At 38.6% G+C, this 22,404-nt stretch overlaps 1 protein-coding gene across 31 annotated transcripts in view; it reads right to left on the reverse strand.

Moving 5' to 3' along the window:
- Positions 1 to 2,318: 2,318 nt before the first annotated feature.
- The window catches only part of macf1a (microtubule actin crosslinking factor 1a), a 194,465-nt gene continuing 174,379 nt past the window's right edge, over positions 2,319 to 22,404 (reverse strand). For 16 of the 31 annotated variants that reach the window (XM_048201459.1, XM_048201458.1, XM_048201470.1 and 13 more), the window contains 24 exons: positions 21,948 to 22,103; positions 21,674 to 21,871; positions 21,295 to 21,423; positions 20,808 to 20,990; positions 20,515 to 20,670; positions 19,919 to 20,125; positions 19,711 to 19,830; positions 19,449 to 19,618; positions 19,204 to 19,363; positions 17,689 to 17,883; positions 17,328 to 17,600; positions 17,033 to 17,221; positions 16,812 to 16,923; positions 16,195 to 16,349; positions 15,889 to 16,051; positions 15,650 to 15,804; positions 15,482 to 15,556; positions 14,681 to 14,698; positions 13,491 to 13,608; positions 13,023 to 13,085; positions 9,278 to 9,489; positions 7,012 to 7,125; positions 6,428 to 6,533; positions 2,319 to 3,968 (listed from right to left, as the gene is read on the reverse strand). In XM_048201459.1, the coding sequence (XP_048057416.1) occupies positions 3,730 to 3,968; positions 6,428 to 6,533; positions 7,012 to 7,125; positions 9,278 to 9,489; positions 13,023 to 13,085; positions 13,491 to 13,608; positions 14,681 to 14,698; positions 15,482 to 15,556; positions 15,650 to 15,804; positions 15,889 to 16,051; positions 16,195 to 16,349; positions 16,812 to 16,923; positions 17,033 to 17,221; positions 17,328 to 17,600; positions 17,689 to 17,883; positions 19,204 to 19,363; positions 19,449 to 19,618; positions 19,711 to 19,830; positions 19,919 to 20,125; positions 20,515 to 20,670; positions 20,808 to 20,990; positions 21,295 to 21,423; positions 21,674 to 21,871; positions 21,948 to 22,103 (3,666 nt within the window). In that variant the 3' untranslated portion in view covers positions 2,319 to 3,729. Of the gene's footprint in view, positions 3,969 to 4,481; positions 5,583 to 6,427; positions 6,534 to 7,011; positions 7,126 to 9,277; positions 9,490 to 13,022; positions 13,086 to 13,490; positions 13,609 to 14,680; positions 14,699 to 15,481; positions 15,557 to 15,649; positions 15,805 to 15,888; positions 16,052 to 16,194; positions 16,350 to 16,811; positions 16,924 to 17,032; positions 17,222 to 17,327; positions 17,601 to 17,688; positions 17,884 to 19,203; positions 19,364 to 19,448; positions 19,619 to 19,710; positions 19,831 to 19,918; positions 20,126 to 20,514; positions 20,671 to 20,807; positions 20,991 to 21,294; positions 21,424 to 21,673; positions 21,872 to 21,947; positions 22,104 to 22,404 lie in introns of those variants that run through there. The other 15 variants (XM_048201467.1, XM_048201464.1, XM_048201469.1 and 12 more) reach the window with 6 other exon arrangements.

Genomic DNA, 22,404 nt, shown 5'->3' on the forward strand with positions numbered 1-22,404 from the left:
CTATTTAAGTGAATTTCTGGAACCTAAAACCTTCACCACTTTATAGTTATAATATATTTATATAAATAGAAATTAATCTTGTATAGTAGCATATTAGTATATACATATATATATATTAGTAGCACTTACTTTGATTTCTATTCTTTTTCCATCTATTTGTATATATATATATATATATATATATATATATATATATATATATATATATATATATATATATATATAAAATCCTTGCTAAGAGCACTTTACTGACAAAACTGTGACTTCACACAGCACTTACATACTGTTGTTCTCATGTTGATTTGATTGATTCTACCATTCTCATTTGTAAGTCGCTTTGGAGAAAAGCTAAATGACTATATGTAAATGTAATGTATAAAATGTGTATATATATTTATATTTAAAAGTGTGTATATGTATACACACAAAACGAATATATAAAGCAGAACTAAGTAACTTTTTTTTTTACCTTCATAAATAGTTTTCTAAGTCCTTACGATGGTTAATTGTCTTGTAGTGGTGTGTTTGAGGCGAGCACTAACCCCTCTGGCACGTCTACGCCAAAAAACAGCACTTGCAAGTTGAGCTGCGCCGACCCGACACAATCTCGCCTCATGTTCACGTTCACGCGAGAGTGACAAAATGCTTTACGGTAATTCAAAAACAATGTATATATTATAAGACAATTTCGAAAATTACCCACCTCCATCGAGATTTCTTGTACTGTATTTGAAAAACTACTGCGCTGGTGAGCGTTGTAGTCGTTGTAGTCCAGCGCTTGGAGTATTTACGACAGTGTGATTCACTGAAGGAACCTGTAGGGGGAGCTTCGCAAATCTTACTGAGTTCCGCTTTAAGTCCCCCTGTGGTGAAAATCAAGTTTTAATGTGTGTGTGTGCGTGTGTATGAAGAGTTTGGTTCCAAAACGCTATAAATCCATTTTGTTTAATTTGAGTAAAAAGGTGTTTTCTTTACCAAGCAAGTGGCAAGATGAAAACCACTATTTTCTGTTTCAAACTTCCACATAGCATCTTTTGGTTATAAAAACATTAAAAATTCAATTCTAGATTTTGATTTTCACAGGTTTATTATAAAAACGGATTATTTTTTCCCTATAATGCAATAAATCCATGACACTTTTTCTTCAAAATGCAATTAATCCATTAATATAAAAGTTATTTTTCATATTGAAAATACACAACAAAGTTGATTACCTTGTAAACCAATCACGTCAACGTGCCGGCAGACTTTAGCATATCATTAACTATGACCGCTCTAAAGCAAGGGAGTCATGTAACATTAGCAACACATTATTAGCTGTTTGATAATGTAGTCAAGCAAAAGGTTAATTATATTAATTACCGTTATGTGTCCGACGTTGTAAAAAACGATACCATTGTGCAGCGTTTACCTCAGGAGTTCTCCGAGCTCGTGCGAGTGAGTGGAGGCGGGGCTAATTAGCATATTCATACTAAATGAGGAAAGGGTGTAGAGTTACATTCAAGCTATTTTAAAGCATGAAGATTTTTTTTTTTCACAGGAAAATAAAAACTCATTTTGGTGCTCAAAGATGAGTTTTAAGGGATAAAATTTACTGACTACAGGGGGACTTTAATCATATGTACAAATGTAAATTAATCATAAAAATGTGTATAAATATAGATATTATAAATATGTACATTTTTACCTAAAATCATGTTGAAATTTGTCGTCGGAGGCCATATAAATCAAGAATTTAATTACACGTTTTAATAGAAAATCAGTGGTTTGGTAAAACCAGTCAAAACGCAAAAAGTGTGAGATTATGTGCCTTGTTGATCTCAGTTGATCATGAACACGAAATGACACTGCAGGATTGTGAGATGCCATGAAGGCTTGGCTCAGCGGTGTGGATTATGTTTGGTGGGAAAGGATGTGAGTGGGTTTAAATATTTGTATATAAACACAGACTCACAGCTGCAGAATGGAGATGATGGAACGCCACCCTTCCCAAACCCCATCCGCTGCATCTGACCACCAAACATACACAGAGTCCAGTGCAAACACACACTACTTATGTGTGACCAACACACACGGCTCAAACAAAGGTGCGTCTGTTCACTCGTGGGGCCATTTTTGAACTCCAAAATGACTGTAAATCTTATATAAAAGCGCAGTGTTCAAAACTGCACACACCAAAGGATTGTCCCCTTTTGAAGATTTAATGGGGTGTGTCATTATCTCTACTGCTTGTAATTACTGTGCCATTTCCTGTTAGCTGTGGCATCCCTGCACGCTCACACACACACACGCCACTTGACGACACCAGAATCAGACAGTTTTACTGCAAGCATTGTTTTAATACAAAAGAGAACAAAAAGGATTTATAATCATAGCTTCTTTACTTTTACACAATTGCACCCCTGTTTCTCTCAGTCATGTCAAAAGAGTAACACAATCAAAAGGTGGATCCTTTCATAGCCCTCACCCCCCTCCCAATGACACAATAAATAAATAAAAATCACCTTTCTTCAGGTATTCATATACTTCAGCTTGTCAAAGACAAGATTCAAAGCGCTGTTTTCAACGGGGGCTGCGCGAGCCGCCCCCATCATCCGTTATTTAGGGTGCTTCCTTCACGAAAGAACAAGTAGGAAGCCACTTTTGACGTCATCTAAAGTGTGTAGTCACCGGCAAAAAGGCCACCATTGGAATCAGTAAGCTTCCTGGTCAGTTAACATCAGAAATGATCAGTCAAAGCAATTCATTACGTCAGGAGCGGATGTACAAAAACAAAAAAGAAGAGTGATTCCGCTTGTGTTAATACTAGTCATTCTCAAGAGTTGATATGATACTGCAATCACAAATAAATACAGGTCTTTACTCTAGAAAAGAAACAAAACGTCAAGATTATAAATTAACCATGAGACACAAACATTCACAATTGTACTCATTTTTGCATACTGTGGAAAAGCTCTGTAACATGATGTCTGTAACAAAAGGACACAACTAGACTGCATGAACACACAGAGGAGAAGACTGTGGGAGCGAGTGCGTGAAACTCGTGTGCTGTGCGCAATAGGAGTTCCTTTAAAAGGATCGCACGTGACGTGAAGGATCTAATCTTCTCATCACAAGGCTGAGATATGTATCCTCCTCTGCTTCCTCTCCTTATTACTGCGTTCATTTACCATGACGGGAACTACCGTACACATACATACACGCAAACATACGTGAGTCCAAAAAGTCCCAAGTGCCGAGGAGGATAGAGTCTCTGTTTTTAATTTACTTCCTCTTGTTAGCAGTGGTACAGACACCTGGGCGAGAGGCCAGCTGGTCTGCGTACATGTGTAGAGGGGCGAGTTTGTCCAACCAAACATCTCCAAAGTGACAACCATGCATGTCTGTATGAGGTTTGGAGAGTGACGGGCGGTTGCATATTCATAGTGATGAATAGTGAAAACCCCTGGTGCAGAATTAAGTGTCTCACACAGGACGCTCTCGATCGCACATTCAAGAAAACAAAATGTCAGTCAAATTAAGGACATGATGTAGAACACAAATAAGGCAGCATTATGGTAGGTATTAATCTGGGTGGTGTAGCAGTGTGCGGCTGTGTTGGACGTTGCCCAGAGGAGGGCGCTGGAGAGGTTCGAGTCTGGAGGGCATGTTGGTCATCTGAAAGAGGAAGGTGTTGGTGTTCTCCTCCTGCTGGTTAAATCAGAACCACCTCAGAGTCGGGTGGAGACTTCATTTCTTGCCCGCTGGTGTTTTAGGGCTGGGGGCCTTCTTGGAGATGGTGGGGATTTTGGAAGGTTTGGCCCCAGGCCGGCGAGGGGTGTCTGAGGTATCGGAGCAAGCCGAGCGGGTCTCCATGAGCTCAGACGTGTCCGAAGCGTCGCTGCCCCTTCGGCTGCTGGCTCGGCTTCCAGCGCGACTCCCTGCTCGACTGGCTGGGCCGCTCGTCGAGGACGGAGTGCGTTTGGTGTCTGATGAAATAAGATGATTCAAGTTTAAGGGTACAGTAATAAAGTACATATTGTCAGAAGTACAGATCGCGATACCAAGTCGGTACTGAAATTTTAAAAATGTGATGCTTTGAGCACTGTTGAGTGGATTCGTAAACAACTCTGATTGGCCACTGTGTTCACGCGCTCAACAGATATGTCTGTGATTGGCTACAATGATCAACACACGGGAGCGTTAGAAAAGTGGGAGCGGGAGCACAGCACACGGACCGGTCTACTGATAGACTGCTTTCAAACGCTCCCGTGTGTATCTTTGTAAGCGCTCGGTGAAGAGCGTCAAAGATGTCTATTAACAACATGTTTTTGAAGCGCTGATCATTGAAGCCAATCACAGACATATCTGATGAGCGTGTGAACACAATGGCCAATCAGAGGCGTTTTGAATCAACAGCGCTCAAAGCATCACATTTTTAAAATTTCAGTACCGACTTGGTATCGTGGTCGGTACTTTTGACAACACTAATAAGGATGTATTACAAACATAAAGGAGAGCCACATAAAAACAATAATGCAATATTAGTAGTGTTGGGAGTATCTACTAAAACTATCTAACTATCTAATACTAATACAACGCTACTAATTAATTCATTACTAACTAGTATTAGGCTAGTTTATCCAACATGCAGAGGTGGAATTTGTAGTGTACAAAAGCAAGCAAGCAACATTATAAAACGTAATTTGTTCATTTTAGAAAACTGGTTTGTTTGGATGGTTCAATTATCTTTGTTTTTGTATAGATATATTGAATTAAATGCTGCTGTTCATCACTATGTTTTAACTAATATACATTTCAGTGGTTTCAAATTTCATTGGTTTAGAATTTAGTTTAAATTAATAGCTACATTGTTTTGCTATATTTATCTTGGACAAAAACAATGTCAAAGTATGCAATTGGAGATTAATATTAGGGGTGGACGATTCTACATCGATGCAATAATAATAGACCATAATCGATTATTGCCAACTGAAGTTTCTCTGACGTCATTCGCGCTAGCATAAAATGGAGGAGGGAGGTGAAACACAGAAGCGAGTAATAATTTGTTTGATGTTTGCTACATTCAGGAGGTGTACTTTCCTAGAGCAGATAAAATAAAAAAGGGACTTCATATATCTGACTGCTTGTATTCATTGACAAAAATTAAAATGAGTCCAACATCAACATAATCCAATAAGTCAATTATAGATATTCCTCACGGAAATAAATAAAACCCCACAGGCGCACAGACGCTAACTAAAACTAAAATGTAGCTTTCACATGGCATTTTTGCTTATAACTTAATGACACATGCATAGATTGTAGAAAATGGCACATCGTTACTTAAAGTGGATGCTCCCGATTGAAATGAATCCAAAATCAACATAATCCCTTGCGTCAATCACGAGACATTCGTCGTGAAGAAATGATTTTAAAAGTGCCCATTAGGGGCGTCAAGGGCTAAACAAAAAGGCTACCTTGGTTCCAAATACTTTCACTTTGGATTACTATATGCTATCACCACAAAATTTGATCCAGGTACAGGTCACATGTAGGGGAACTTCACCAAAAAAGAATTATCCTCCTACCTTATTTCCTTCCTGAGTTATTGCATGTCAAATAAGAAACATATGTAAAATTTCCCTTGAGCAAACTTTTATTTTTTTGTCTTTTATTAGCAGTTTCTCAGCATGAGATGGTCCATTTTTTTTTTTTTTTAATTTAAAATGTTTAAATGATACCAACCTTTGGACTCTCATTGCTACAGATTTGGAGTCATTATTTTTGTGCATGTCACTCAGAAAACAATTAAAAAAAAAAAAAAAAAGTAAAAAAAGTACCTTTGTTCCAAATGCTGTAACGTTTGATTACTTTATGCTATCACCACAAAATTTGACCATTCTTTGTTAGAAGTAAGAAGAAACCTCATTGCTTCAATGGCTAATGTACTCTCTGCTGTCTCAGATGACGACATTTTTGTCTTTTCAGCCAGAGGGCCACCAAAGCTTCTCCGAAAGGGAGGGGTGCTAGATGCCGCTAAAATGTACACATTACACCTATAAATAAAGACTGAAAGAGTCGTCGGAAGCTTAGTGATGGTGATGTTGAAGTCATGTGACCATGGTGTAAGATTGTTTTTAGCCAACATTTACGTTTTTGCATATGTCGATTGTATTTAGGCTTCAAATTTCATAAAAGTTGTGTTCATTTATACTGAACAAAACGTGTAAGAATCATAAACCTTTGTTGGCTGCAGCACTAACATATAATGTATTGCCCACTAAATAGCTTCAGTATAGTACTTATTATTAGCTACATTTTTCTAAAGGGTCTGTTTGCGTCTTGTCTGTTTGAACAAACACTGAATATTAGATCAATTTAAAAAGTCCCCCTTTAACTAATGTGTTGCATTTATGACTGAGTGAAGCAGTTCAGGGTTTCGTACCAGAGCGGCCAGGTTTAGCAGCGGTTGGTGTTCCACCGTTCTCACCAGTTAAGGAGCCACGGCTGGAATGGAAAGTTGGTCTCTTCAGCTTAGATGCGGAGCCTCCCTGTAAAAGCAAAGAGAGAGGTTTTTTCTTTACAAAACAGCAGATCTACCCATGTATCTACAGATAATAAGCCTAACAGATAAGTCCAGTAAAAGTTTGTTAAAAGTAACTGGATACCAGACGAACACATCCAGCTGCTTTCGTCTACACTCTACCAGACGCTCTACGCTAACATGGATGAATCTGTCAACTGTCATAACATAAGATGGCTTAGCAGAATAATTCCTAGATGCATATAAAAGTAATGTTTATGCAAATTAATTAATACAGACAAACTATCTTTTCTGTCTGATATTGTACTGGAGACTAAGCTGCATAAGGTCACAGTCTAAACTCTTCAGCAACATACGGGGCCACAGATTTTCTGCACTCTTCTCTGGGTCATCTACCTCAGCTTCTTCCCATTTGTTGAGATCAGGCCGCTCTTAAAGCTTTTATTGTTAGTGTGCTAGGGCACTGGGAGGGGGCAGTGTGTTACCTCATGCCCAGGGGCCTGGCTGTGCTCTGGGCAGGACTGGCACTTGGTTGGAGTTGGAGTTTTACTGTGTGCCAGCCAGGGCTTGGCATAGCCACGAGATTGGGATTGGGAGGACTGGGAAATGCGTCAGCAAAAAGGACAAGGAAGAGCAGAGTAGCAAAAAAGCAGTGGGAAGAAGCCAGGATAATCGGAAAAATAGTAAAGTAAAGGGAGGCGATGCAGCACAGCAGAGCGTAGTGTTTTTGTAGGCGGAGATGAGCGCAAACAGGGAGGAAGGCACATTTTCCAAGCAAGGGAGGGGAGAGGGACAAAAAGACAAAGAACAAATAAAAATTTCACAGATGACAATATGATTCTGACATGCAGAGACAATAGTGATCATGTCCTGATCCCAAAACAACATTCAGAGACAAAGAGAAACCATCCACCAAAAAGACTAGCGACAGATTGATATGTCAGCCTTGCCAAGTAATTGCATAATGTTTTTTTTTTTTTTTTTTTTTTTTTTTTAAATCACAATACAATTCAAAAGTTTGGGCTCTGCAAGATTTTTAAAAGAAGCTTCTTATGCTCACCAAAGCTGCATTTATTTGATCAAAATACAGTAAAGCAGTAATATTGTGAAATATATTATTACAATTTAAAATAAATGCAAAGCTGAATTTTCAGCAACATTACTCCAGTCTTCAGTGTCATATGATCCTTCATAAATCATTCTAAAATGCTGATTTGATACTCAAGAAACATTTATTATCAATGTTGAAAACAGTTGTGGTTCTTAATATTTTTGTGGAAACCATAATTTATTTTCAGGATTCTTTATATATATATATTTATATTTTAGGGCTGTCAAGCAATTTTTTTAATCTAATTAAATGTGGCGATTAGTTATTCTAATTAATCGCACATCAAATTACCCCCAAAAGATAATTTAAAATCATTATTGTGTTAAATGAGAAAAGCATCAAATAGACATTACAAAAAGTAGCTTTAGAAAGAAATATTATATTTGATTCAACATAGATTTTTTTTAGGCCATAAAAGTGAAATTATGACATGATTTTCATTTTTGGGTGAATCATACCTTTAAATGTTTTTTTTTTTTTTTTAATTAATATGGAATATGATTTTTTTTTTTTAAAGATGTCTAAATGAGTAAGTCATTGAGTGTGTATGTGTATGTATATATATATATATATATATATATATATATATATATATATATATATATTACTAAATCTGTTTATACATTAGTGTTTACAATTTAAATGACAACATAAAACACAAGCAATCACGCATATTCAAATACTCATTAAACATACAGATTTAGACGAGAAAAAAAGGACCATGATTAACAGACTATGATTATTAATCAGATATGTAGTATGATGTTATGTGTTAAGTGACAAAGGACATTTATTATCAAAGCTTTTGCAAGAGAGACTCTTTACAGTTGAGCACAACTATAGTTTGTAAGATCTTTATCATTATTATCATTGTATTTTGTACTGAATGTGCCATTTGGATGATCATTAAAAGTACATCGCTGCAAAGGTATTTCCAACTTTCTTTAACTTTTAAGCGAAGAACGAAAAAGAACTTTGCTCTGAGCATATCAGGCCTTGAATTACGTTAAGTCTCTTGTATGTTTCATGTGCACAAGTGCGAGCACAAGCAATAAGTTGCTGGCTTCACTTCACTAATAACAAGGGTTTCTGAATTCTACATATAGTCTCTAAGATTTTATCTCGTTTTTGTAAAATGCTAAACATCATTACAGAATTTGCAAATGGTGGCTAAACAAATGCTTGTAAAAAAGTGCAACTGTATATCTAGATAAAGTGACAATGTACACTACAGTTCAAAAGTTTGGGGTTGGTAAGATTGTCCACTCTTTCTGAAAAGTCACTTTTGTTCACCAAGGCTGCATTTATTTAACCAAAATGACAGTAAAAACAGTAATATGTTAAATGTTATTACAATTAAAATAACTTTTGTATGTAATTTATTCCTGTGATGGTAAAGCTGAATCTTTTGCAAGTATTTAATGTCACTTTTGGTCAATTTAATGCATCCTTGCTGAATAAAAGTATTAATTTCTTTAAATGTCCAAACTTTTGAGAAGTAGTGTATGATACAAAAAAAATGTTTGAGACCGAGGTTACCCTCTAATTTTTCATGAAGAGATTAGTATACAAGACACAACAAACAGTAAGTACGGGTTATTATAACCCTACCCTATGCAGTGTGATATGGTGACACTCACCCTTGAGGAGGCTGTGGGTGTTGCGGGTGCAGAAGGCAGAGAGGCGCAGCTGTGGGCGCTGTGCGACGCCGATGAAGACGAACGAGTGGGTGAGGCTGTGCGCGACGAAGGTTTGGATCGCCGCCCCCGGGACCGGAAGGCCGCCAGACCCTGCGTAGCTCCCTCTGGAAGAATGAACTTTTCTCGAAGCTCCAGGTTGGTACGTCCACGAGCTGCAGCAGACGAAAGGAGAAAAAATTAGATCAGCTGTAAGGGACGATGATCGGGTGGTGAGCAGTGCGAGTGGAGAGAGACAGCACTTCCTCTGGCCACTGCTTTGACTCAATGCAGACAGAGGGATTGGTATACCCACTTTAAAAGCGGTCAGTGCACGTGGTGGACACGATGCAGGGGGTTAACGGTGAGTCAGAGCAAGCAACCTCAAAACAAGAACTCAAAAAAAAGCACAGCTTCCCTCAGCCCACCACGTAAACGAGTGCACACGCATAAACAGCATCGACAGACACCTGAGGGTCATGCCTGATAATGCTTTTAGCAAACACTGAAAACCAACACAAGCCTTCACAGAACATTCTCAATGACAGATACCAAACGCAGCAGCCCTTGCACAACACACAGACCAGAGAAGCCAGCTGAGAGAGAGAGAGAGAGAGAGAGAGAGAGAGAGAGAGAGAGAGAGAGAGAGAGAGAGAGAGAGAGAGAGAGAGAGGGCTGTGCGCAATGGCAGCAGTAGCTGTGGTCAGAAATCGTCTGTTATTCCCTCAATACATCAGTGTTGGGGAGTAACAACTCATTTTTCAGTAGTGTTACAGCAAAACATAACACATAGCCTTACAGACGAGCAAAATGAGACAATAATCAAACACGCTCTCTTAAACTGTTCCCTTTCAGTAAAGTAGCATGGGAAGTAGGATTTGTTTGGATAATTCATTGTGCAAAGTCCCTGCATAGCATTTTTATGTTTTGTAGTGTATTTTTATGTGATTTGTAGCAAAATATTTAGTTTATTAAATGCTGCTGTCCATCAATGTGTTTTCAACCCAGCTATATAAATGTAGGTTATTTCTAGCGGTGTTGTTATTGCTAAAAAAATGAAAACTATTAAAAATTATTAAAACATATTAATAAACTAAAAAATTGAAATTGTATCGTATTTATCAACAAATGTATCTACTGCTTTTTTATCTAATAAACTTCTTGGTAACACTTTACAATAAGGTTTTATTAGTTGAAATTAGTCAACTACTTTAGTTAACATGAGTTAAGAATGAACAATACTTCTACAGCATTTATTAATCTTAGTTAATGTTAATTTCAACATTTACTAATACATTATTAAAACCAAAAGTTGTATTTTTTAACATTAGTTAATGCACTGTAAACTGATATGAAAAGCTGGATTTATTAACTAACATTAACAAAGATACTGTAACAAATACTGTAACAAATGTATCGCTAATTGTTAGTTCATGTTCGTTAATACATTAACTAATGTTAACAAATGAGACCTTATTGTAGTGTTACAACTTCTTTTTGTGAAATATTTTGCTTGAAAAGTAAGCTTGTGCTATATTTCTTAAAATAAATGGCACTTTCTTTGACATTGTCATACAAAGCAAAGAAACGGATACATTTTAAAATGAGGCTGATGTACAAAAACTACTCAGGGTCATTGTGTTTATTTAACAAAATACTGCCCACCTAAATAGTTTTAGTGTTTTTAGATACTTTTTGTTATTAGTTTGTAATGTGGCTAATTAATTTTTCAAAGCCATAGCTTAACTGTAGTTTACCTCCTTTCAATTATAAGTAGCTTTCAGCTCGGCAAGCTACAGTTTCAAAGTAGCTTGCCCAAAACCTGCATGACACTCACTTTTCCATCAAACCCAGTAAGAGCAGGGCAGTTGATAACTACAGCACCATATAATTTCCTCCCCTCAAACCAGGTGGGGCCTGTAATTCATTTCTCCATGAGCAATTGCTCTTTAAGAGTTGCTTCAAACAATATTAGAAACCCCAAGCCTGGCCACACCCTGGTCCTGGATGCTTTTTCATTTGCAATATTCATCCAGGACACACATGAAAGGAATCGAGCCCAGGCCTGGCCAAGCCTGGTTTGAATGGTTAGCATGATGCTAGCTGACACATAGACCTCCCATAGTTCTTACACGCTCACACACGCCACACATACTAAGACACAGCAGTGATGGGATGGATCCGAAGCTTGACATAAAGGTTTAGAGGCTCAGAATGGAATAGACAGACAGATGTCATCAAACAGGAAAGAGTTAAGAGGTGAGAAAGGAGAGATAATGAAGTACCTCTGCAGCAGAAATAGCCAGGAGTGACCGTCACTGAGAGACACAAGAGACAACATGAAAACACGCATTCACACAGAAAGAGTCATACACGCACACTCACGTTCTGTTGAAAGGGACAGTTCACTCAAAAACTAAAATTCAGTCATCATTTACTCACCTTCAAGACGTTCCAAACATGTATGATTTTCCAAAAGGAGATATTTAGCGAGTCAATCACCTCAGATTGGTTTGTCTAATGTTATTTATATTAAACCTTAACACTCAAAATAATTAATTGGCTTGAGTAGGACAAACTTAAATTAAACAATTAGGTTCAGTCAAATGAACTTTTATGAGTTTTTAGTATTTGTTTTTCTTTCGAGTTCACAGAACTAATATATTTTAAGTAAACTGAACTGTTTCATTGTTTTGAGTTTTATTAACTAATTTCTTTTAATTTAGACAAACTTAGACAAGTTTAACTGAAACTGGGCTGGGATTTTTATTCACCAGAATGCTTTGCCCATGGCACTCGAAAGGGAGAGTAAATGTTAAAATTAAGTGTTATATAATGTTTTTTTGTGCAAGATTAATGTTAAGTGGGAGATTTAGTAGCGATTAATGTTTTGTTATGCTAATTTAGAAGAGTTTCTGTTAATGTTGGTTTTTGGAGAGTTACCATCATGGAAATAAGTGGTGCATGTGGCTTGCTTAGAGAACAGGTATATTAAATGTTTTATATTGCTGAACTCATTCAGCAAGTGCTATACCATGCTATTGCTAACATGCTATCAAATTAACAAGTTAGCATTTTCTGAATTAGCTTGTAATAGCAAGCAAAGTTTCCACTAATAAAATAGTGTATGTTGAGATTACGTAATAATTTTAAGTGAAATGTATGAATTAGTTTACTCAAATATTTTAATTTAATAACAATTAAAATGTACAAACTCAATTTTTTTTAGTTTTGCCAACTTATTCAGGTTCACAGTGTAGTATTTCCCCCAATCCCCATTTACTTGGAAAAGAGCAGCTTAAACATTCTTCAAAATATTTTCTTTTATGTTCCACAAAAAAAGTCATGCATGTTCAGAACGACATGAGAATTTAAATTTTTGGGTGAACTTGTCCATTAAGACCTCTTGCTTTGCAACAAAAGGGAATAAACTGTCTACAAACAATTTTTCTAATATAAATACTGTATGCATATTAAGTATCTTAAATCAAAATGTAGGAAGTGATGTAAATGGCTGAGCCAGAATTCTCAAAGCACAACTGGTCCGTAATGAGCTCCAGGCGTGAGGGTTAGATCAGTGTCACGGTCAGCAAAGCACAGCAAAGCAACAAAGAACCAAACGAGGTGTGAGTGAAAGAGGGAAAGAGAGGGAAACCAAACGAGTGAAAAAGAAGAAAATCCGAACGAGAAGGAGAGAGAAAAACCCAACCTATGCGAGATGATATGGAGCTGCTGGAGTCAGAACGCAGGATTTTAAGTCCTGGATGTTGCACTGGGGAGAGACAAAGAGAGATAGGGGACGGGGCAGAGAAAGAGGGAGGGAGAGACCTAAGGAACATGCACCATGCACTATAATTGTATAAAATAAAAAAGGAGGATGACAGGGAGAAAGAGAGAAAGAAAGAACGGGCCAAATGTATAGGCCATGCATATAAAAATAACCACCATGGGAAAGAGATCAGGAAGTAATGGGGAAGTGATGGAAGATGAGATGAAAGTGAACTCAGATAGTACTAAAAGATGAGAACACTCATTGATGAGAATGAAAGATGATGAGCAAAAATGCTAAAAGTCTTGAGAGGAATAAGAATAATGCTGTCTTGTAAGAGTGTTTCTGGGAACCTCTTTTCCACGAAGCTAAAGAGCATGTTTCCTCCAGCGATTGTGTCGGACTTACCTCGACAAGGGTCGTTCTTCACCAAGAACTCATCCAGCGCCATCCACCCACCTCCAACGCGAACCATGACGGTACTGCGCAGGATTCGAACAAGACGCAGCTGCTGTGAGTCTCCGAACTGAGGAAAGACAGAGGAAAGAGGAGGAAGAGTGGAGAGGAACCAATATGGATAAGAGAGGGAAGAAGACAGACAGATAGATAAAGGATTATACATGTATAATGTATCCCTTTTAAATGTATAGTTCACCCACAAATTAAAATTTTGCTCATGTTTTTCCAAACCTGTATGTTTTTAAGACTTTTTAAGAATTTGTGTTTTCCATACAATGATCTGTGTGAAGATTCCTCAAAATGTCCACAGAAAAAAAACAACACTGAAGTTTGGAATGACATGAGGTTGAGTAAGTAAAGTGAACTACAATGGATGAACCATTCCTTTAAGATCACATTCAAATTAGTTAAATATACTAATTATATTCTGAACCACCAGGCAAATCAAAGGAAATCACACGGCGACATGCAGCAAACCACTTTTTTTTTTTTAAGACAAACATGATTTTTGTTAGAGCTTGCCCAGCTCAAATCCCATCTCTACAATAAACACCACACCACAGCAATTCTCTGGACTTTTTTTCCCAATCGTTCGTCCTTTTTTACTTCAAAGAATTGCTTTGGTTGAAGGTTTATTTTCTCTAAGTCAAGAAATCAGCCATTGGATAGCTTTCCTCCACCAAAAGCCAAAAAACCTTAAAATCATAATAGGAGGGCCTGCAAATCTAAACCATTTCCTGATCATGATTAATCATTTTCAATAAAAAAAAAAACAAGCACATCCCAACCACAACACGTAAGCTAAACCTTTGAAATCTGCCTCTGGATTTGGAGGGCGTATATAAATGCATTAAATATTTTGGCATTGGTACTGCAATTTTTGTCTCTCAGACAGGAAATGCCCGCTGGGTAAGCAGGAAGGGACTAAAGAAAACCCCATTTCAGACAGCAGCCAAGAATGTGGGCTGTCCACAGGGAATTCTTAGCTAGCCCATGCAGAAACTGTCCTGTACTGATTTAGATCAGGCTGCCTGAAAAAACCCAGAATAAAAGGCCAGCTTCTACAGTGGGAGCTCATGGGAACTTTGCAGAGGCAACAGATTTCAGAGGATATGTCACAAACACACTGCTCACTTTACCTGATTCCCAAGGAAGAACTACAATAAGTCCGGTGCACATGGAGGAGGAATAAAACAAGAAGAAAGAAAAGAAAAAAAGAGAATGAAATTTAAAAGACATAAAAGACATACACACATAATGACCTTTTTTGTTGGTATAATGATTCATTTCCTATTAACTATTCCTAAAATAACTAAAAACAGCACACAATGGAGGAAATGCCCATGGGGAGCATGGGTATTTGTTGCTATGAGCAGGGTAGAGTGCTTGTGAATGGTTGCTTGAAAACAAACACAATGAGGACAGCACAGCAGGTATAGTAGTAAAGAGACAGACAAAGATGGTTGAACATCAGGATGTGGAGTTAGCATCGTGGATCTGTAGCCTGTGCAATGCAAAAAGTTAGTAAACGGTCTTGTCAAAGATCATTAACCAATGGATAATGATGTTGGGATATGAAAGACCACCCGTTGACCATGACTGCAATTATTAGAACCATGGGTCGATCATTAGTCGGGCTGTGGGAAGCGCACACAACATACAGATGATGCTGTGAAGTGTTATGGTGGTATTGCGTACACACACAAAACTGCCAGTGCACCTTTATTCCAAAATGGCCAAGTCATACTGACATAACTGAAAGAGTGTGATGCTGGTTAGAGTCGTAATATTATAATGGCAAGCTTAGGGATGATCTGAATGAGGAGGTGTGATGATAACATAGCAGTATGGTGAGTGCTATTCTTATTTATAATGTCATATTAAATGTGTTAAAACTTGAATTCTTGCTTGACTAGTAATATTTGGCTCCAGATTCTCACCCTGTACTTGTTCTCTCCGATCTGCTCCACCTGAAACCTCTTGGCACACTTGCATTGAGCCACTTGTCTGGTGACCTGGGATACAAAAATGTGGATTTTATTCAGTTTAAACACATCAAAACTACATAATGATGCCAAACCTATAAAATTTCTTTTATTGTTATGGACCTCATCCTCGATCTTATCGGCATCTGTTGTGGGTCTGTAAGCATCTTTGTTGGGGTGCAAAGCAGCCACAAATTCATAGTAGTCGATGTAGCCGTCACAGTCACGGTCAAAAATATCAGCAACAGCCGTCATCTCTAGCTTGCTGGTTGGGAACTCTGCAAACAAAATTTATGGTTAAACTGGCATTAAAAAAAGGCTCATGAAAATGAAGGTTAGCGGGCAAGTATATGCGGCCGTACTTGAAGCCAAGATGCCATCGATAAACTCCTGGCGAGTGATCTTTCCATCTTGATCCTTGTCGATGCGTCTAAAGAAGTCCATGACACGAGACTTCTTGTGGTTCATCCAGCGCATGTATTTCTTCCTCCACACATCAAAGTCAAAGTTGGCAAACTCCTTAAGCTAAAGGTCGAGAAAGATCATAGTTACTACTTCTACTGTTCAGATTTCATGACATTTAAATCACTCACTAGTAGGGGTGTAATGGTACACAGAAGTGCATAAAATTTCATATTAAACAAGTATATATAAAATAGATGCAGTACCTCCTCTAGTCTGTCGAGGGCATCATTGAGCTTGCGCTGGCGATCAAGGGCGAGCAGCCACACTTGTTGCCAGCGGGAGCAGAGCTGGGTGAGGCGAGGGTTACCACCGGTTACCTGTACTGAGTGCTGTTGTTGCTGCTGCTGCTGGTTTTTTCCTGTAAGCAGGGCACAGATGTGTTCAGAATAGCATACTACTGAACTAGGCAATTTCTGTGGTATATTAATGCCCATACTATGGATAGTTTACACAGAGTCCTGAAAAAAATGTAGCATGGTTTCTACAAAAATATTAAGCAGCACAACTGTTTTCAACATTAATAATAAGAAATGTTTCTTGAGCACCAAATCAGCATATTAGAATGATTTCTTAAGAATCATGGGACACTTAAGCCTGCAAAGTCAGCTTTGCCATCACATAAATAAATTACATTTCAAAATATATTTGAATAGAAAACATTTATTTTAAATAGTAATCATATTTCACAATATTCATTTTTGTTTATACTGTATTTTTGATTAAATAAATGCAGCCATGCTGAGAATAGAAGACATTTTTGTGTGTGTGTGTTTGTTTGTTTGTATGGAGCATGTGTGCAGCTGAGGATAAAGTTTCTTACGGGCCCCTCTCCTGTCTGACAGACTGCTGGGATGTTCTGCTGGTTTCCTCTTGTATGTCTTTGTAACTTTGTCAACATCAGGCTGTTTTCGGGTCATCTCTTCCATAAACACCTGATGGAAGACAGCAAAACTACTAAGAAACATCTCAGCACCAAACAATGCGATTAATATTAAAAGACTGAGTGACGGACTATGAACAAATGATTGTTGATTAACTCACCTGATGCTCTGTGATGAGTGTCTTCAGTTGAGGGATGTCCTGGGGTAGTGGTTCAGTATCACGCTGCACCAGTGTGGTCTCTGCCCACTGTAGCCAGGACAACAGCTCCTCCAGTAATGTCGCATTGTTGAGCAATTCAGCCAGAGCCGTCTCCAAGCGCTGCTCGTGCTGTTTGGCCCATGTCAGCACCTGTACAGCAAACATAATCATAAGCATTTCAGACCTATTATATAAGGCTAACTGTTGGCCTAGACAGGCCTCTGATGCCACAGTTTTGATTTTTCTCATTTTTTACCTCTTCAAAGCGAGCTCTGATGATGGTGATCCAGTGTTTGATGGTGGTGATGCAGTCTGGGTGGCACACAGCTAGAATGGCTTCGCCCATGCCAGCAGCTTTATTCACATCCACTCTCTTCTCCTCCACCGTCTGCATGAAATCTCTGTGTGTGTGCAGTAGCGCCTGCAGAGTCTCTACCTCCTCTGGCAGGACGCCACGGAAACGCAAGGTTTGCTCCGCCTCCGACAGCCACTCCAGCAACATCTGAACAGCTGTGCGGAACTCCTCTGCCTGCAGAAAAAGAGAGAGAGAAAAGCAGAGAGTCAGAAGAAAATATTAACTCTGCTCTTGGTTTCATTCAAAGAACGGTCAGACGTACCTGTTTGAGAGCCTGCTGGAGGCGAGTCTGTTTTGAAACGGACAGGGCACAGACTGTATCCCAGCGGTTGCTAAGTTCCTGTAGTTGAACTTTGACCCAGGCGGTGTCGTCCCGGCCCGTCTCCATCAGCTCTCGAGCAGACCGCTTCAGAGCCTGCACACTGCTGGTCCTTTTTCCCAGCTCCTTCTGGAAGACCTGAGGAACAATAAATACAACACTACCTCTTAGAAACTCTGTCCAACTCAGAAATGTCCTTCCTAGTAAGAGTCTCATTCAAGCCTCACAGCGTCAATAATGCAGGGTTCATGCAGTTACTGTATAATGAAATTCCAGGACTTTCAAGGACTTTTCAAACACTATTTGTTGGTTTTCAAGGGCCACTCTCATTTATCAAAATAAAATTTTGGGTAACACTTTAGGGTCCAATTCTAACTATTAACTAGTTGCTAATTAGCATGCATATTACTAAGATATTGGGTGTTTATTAGTACTTATAAAGGATTTGTTAAAGGATTAGTTTACTTCAATTTTAATTCTTAGGTGAACTAATCCTTTAATGCCTTATTCAGCATGACCATATTCTACATTCCTTAATCATACCCAATACCTAAACTTAACAACTACCTTACCTACCATTATAAAACGGTTAGTTTCTGTCCTTGATTCTGATTGGTCAATAGCTGTTTTATTCAAGATAAAACACGGCTATGACCGCTTCACCCAACGGTTCTGTGTATCACTACACACCACTCTTAGCAATGTAAACTGTATGTTCTCATTTGATATTGTTAATTGAAGCTTACTGTACTATGTAGAAGAGTGCTGTGAGAAAAAGATCTAGTGAGCAAGTTTATTACCTGCATTCAGATTTAGCATTTTCCTTCAGGTCAGTCCTATGTTCATAATAAAAAATATTTTTAAATGTCCGATGTATCATCTTGTCCTTTTAACATTTAAGGGGTTTTCCCGTGACTAACAATGCTACTCAAAGAATTTGTCAGTTGCATCTTTTCAATGTAAAAGTCTTCGCTACTGACTGACACACTCATAAAGACAGTCTTTGCCACCATCTAATGGCATGAAAATATAACTTTTGTTGCTGTTCACGGTCAGGGACTATTTTTTCTGGAGGAAGGAAGGCTTTTAGAAAAAGTTCACTTCATGAAAGCTGCATTGATACATATTTCTGGCTTTAATATTTGTATTGTGTGGTAACCATTTTATAAAAGCAATAAGGTACTCGAGGCTAGTGCTGTATCGTGAATAAGACATATTCACAATACAGCACAGCCTCTCGTATCTTATTGTTTACTTAATAAGCAGTAATTAGGAGTTTATTGAGGCAAAAGTCATAGTTAACAGTTAGTTAATAGTGATAATTGGACCCTAAGTGTAACCAAATTTTGTTTTGTAAAATATGTTCAAAAAGGTGTTAAACTGATTTTAAATAAATGCTAAAAAGGACATTTATGCAAGTCTTCAAATTTGAAACCAAGAGAATCACCCAATTAGTACCTTATGAGAATCCATGAGATTGGAAACGAGATCTAGATCTCCATGGACAGGCTGGTCCTCTGCAAGCTGAGGTTCCACACGATACAGCCAGTCAACAAGTGCCTGGAGAGCCTCAGCGAACTGACCTGAGAACAAGAGGGCTTCCTCCAACTTGTGTTGCCTGAGAAGAAAAACCATCTCAAATTATTTTCTTCACTTCATTCTACATCCAATCATATCTCAAATGGGTAATTCCACTTTCTCACCTCTCCACGCTCTTTCCACACACCGTGTCCCATTTGTCACGAACCTCGCCCAACAAATTGTCCAATTTTTGCGTGTCTGCCGGCAGTGTGGCCTTGTCTCTCATGGCCTTCCCAGAGCGCACTGTGGTGTCATACACTGGCTGCTTGGAGCCAAGAGACTTCTGGAACTCCTGCAGTACAATGATTAACAGATAGAGGGCATAAGAGACATGGCTAAAAGTATTCAGCTTCACAAAACACTTCATATGCGTGCATGCTGTACCTTATGTTTGGCCAGCTGGACTTTAATCTTGTCAGGCTCATTAGAGATTTCCAGCTCAGAGTCCAGCCTGCTCTCCGCTTCCTCCAACCAGTCTGTTAGCTTCCTCCAGGCCTCATGAAACTAGATGAGAAGATTGCCAACATCAGAGATGGAGAGAGGTATGACTATGATCAGAGCAAGAGACAGAGTGAAGTAAACCAAACAGTACCTGTTTGGCTCTCTTGCGGGCCTCGTCAAGATGGCGTCCTCTGTCTAGTGATCTCTGCACAAGTTTGTCCCAGCGGGCCTGTACGCTGAGCAGCAGGTTCTTGATGAGAACCACATCCTGTTTGAGACTGGCAAATCGCAGCTGAGAGCCAGCTTTCTCCAGAGCCAGAACCTGCTCTCTGTGAGTGTTCACCTCATTCACAAACACCTGAAATATAAGACAAGATAAGGACTCAAGTTTCCCAAAAGTACTCAATTGTGAAGGTATTTTACAGGAACAGGAACACAGTTGTGCTGATTAGTAATAGTTTTTTTTCAGGATTCTTTAATGAATTTAAGTTTGAATTTCTATTTGTCTAAATGTCTTTACTATCACTTTTGATCAATTTAATGCAACCTTAATGAATAAAAGTTAATTTCTTTCTATAACAATAATAAAACAAAAATCTTACTGACTTCAAACTTTGTGTAAGTAGTCATTTGGCAGATGCTTTTATCCAAAATCATTAAATTAAATAAAGCATTAAAGGAAGTGGCATTTATTTCAGATATAAACATTTAACAAACAAAACTAAGTAAACCACATTTTCTTCCAACCTTGTGCTCATCTATCTGGAATAGGACAGTGTCGAGAATGAGACTGGGTGGCTGAGCCATGTTGAGAGTCTGCTCTGCCTGTGTCAGCCAGTTTATGGTGTCCTGCAGGGAGGTTTGGAATCCTGTCGCCAGTGAGACGGCTTCCTCCAGTTTACCCTGTGAAAAGAGATGGACACCGAGACAGAACTATTAGGATTGGAAGGCAGAATAAAATATTTCATGAATCTGTTAATAATAAATTAATGAAACAGCTTTTTGTTGTAAGGTCATAAATGTGTCATTGATTCCCTCACCCTTCTGTCATCCATTTTGGCATTCAGACTGGCCCACTTGTTCTGCAACATGGCCAGATTCTGTTGGGTCTGGGTGGTACCAGGTCCTGCATCCTCCCCTCCTCTGGCCAGAAGAATTGACTCTCCCTTATCCAGTAGCCGATGATACTGCTCACCCCTCTTGGTCAACTGAGCCTGGAGCTCCTATAAACGGGACAGAAGAGAAATATAAAAATAAATAATATAAATAAACACTATATTAGTACATAATGCCAAAATAACACTGTTAAATGATAGTTTAATACAATTATGCTTTTCCTAATAGGATACAAATGCAGTATTTAACATGTTATGTCCATTTTGTGTCATTTCTTGATATTTCCAAAGATAAATAAATAAATAAAATGTAAAACTATTTCCTATCATTTGAAATTGTTATAAGAAGTTGTATATTTGAGGGTTGTTTGATATCTAATGGGTGGACGAGAGGTGAACTCATTTTGCGTACCATGTGTTGCTGCAGCTGCTCTCTGGCAGTCTCAGGCAGGCCACCTGTGGGTTTGGCAGCGGACAGCTGACTCTCTGTGCGTCTGAGCCACTGCAGAAACTCCTCCAACTCTCCATGGAAACCCTCCGCCTGACACAGAAACCATGCAGGGGAAAAACAATGAGCTAATTGATCCGACACCTGTACTACAATATTAAAGAGAGCCATTCTCCATGCACAGCAACCCTCCAAACTGCATCCATTTTATTGAATCGACTTGAATATAATCCACTGCAAACAATGCATTTCAAGCTACAAACATATGTAGATGCACAATGTTTTTTTATTGGTGCATTCAATCAGATCTCTCTGTATAATGATGCATTAATATCTAGAGCACCTGTTGCAGGGCAGCTTCCAATAGCTTCTGCCTCTCATCAGTCTTCAGCAGAAGGTTCTTCCAGCTTCGGTTGAGCTCATCCAGCTGGTCTCTCAGGTGGTTGATTTCGTCTCCAGGACTGGACTCCAGCAGCTCAGAGCCCGCTCTGTTCACTGTCTCCACAGTGGACCGATGGGACAGCACATCGTTTCTTAAAACCTACAAAGACAGCTTGATTAAAGGAATTTGCTTTAAAAAGGGAGAGTAAATAAAAAAGAGACCCAATGTGATGTACATGATGCTTAGCCAGCTCAATTTCGATGGCCTTGGGGTCAGAGCTGATGGGTCGCTGGGTGTCCAGTGTGGCGTGAGTGTGACTGAGCCAAGACTGCAGCTCAGAGAGAGCATGCTGGAACTGACCTAGAGCCAACAGCGCACCCTCCAGTTTGTGCTGAGAGAGAGAAGACAGAATCAAAATACAATCAAGAGTAAAAGCCTTTCATGTCTGCCCGCTAAAATGCAGTAAATTATGGCAACAATGTTTTTTGATTGAATTTAAATCGATTTACCTCTATTTTACAATTCCAAGACCCAAATATTCAATAATCAGTGAAATATTGTATTATTAATAATAAACGTATTAATAACATCAATTTAATAATTCAATAATAATTTATTAGCTTAACTGTAGGCTGTTTTAAGGAGCATGTGGAGCATTAAACTGAGGTCACATGTGTGAATTTATCTGCATT

The sequence above is a fragment of the Megalobrama amblycephala genome, linkage group LG9 (assembly GCF_018812025.1).
Source record: "Megalobrama amblycephala isolate DHTTF-2021 linkage group LG9, ASM1881202v1, whole genome shotgun sequence".
Classification (NCBI taxonomy): Eukaryota; Metazoa; Chordata; class Actinopteri; order Cypriniformes; family Xenocyprididae; genus Megalobrama; species Megalobrama amblycephala.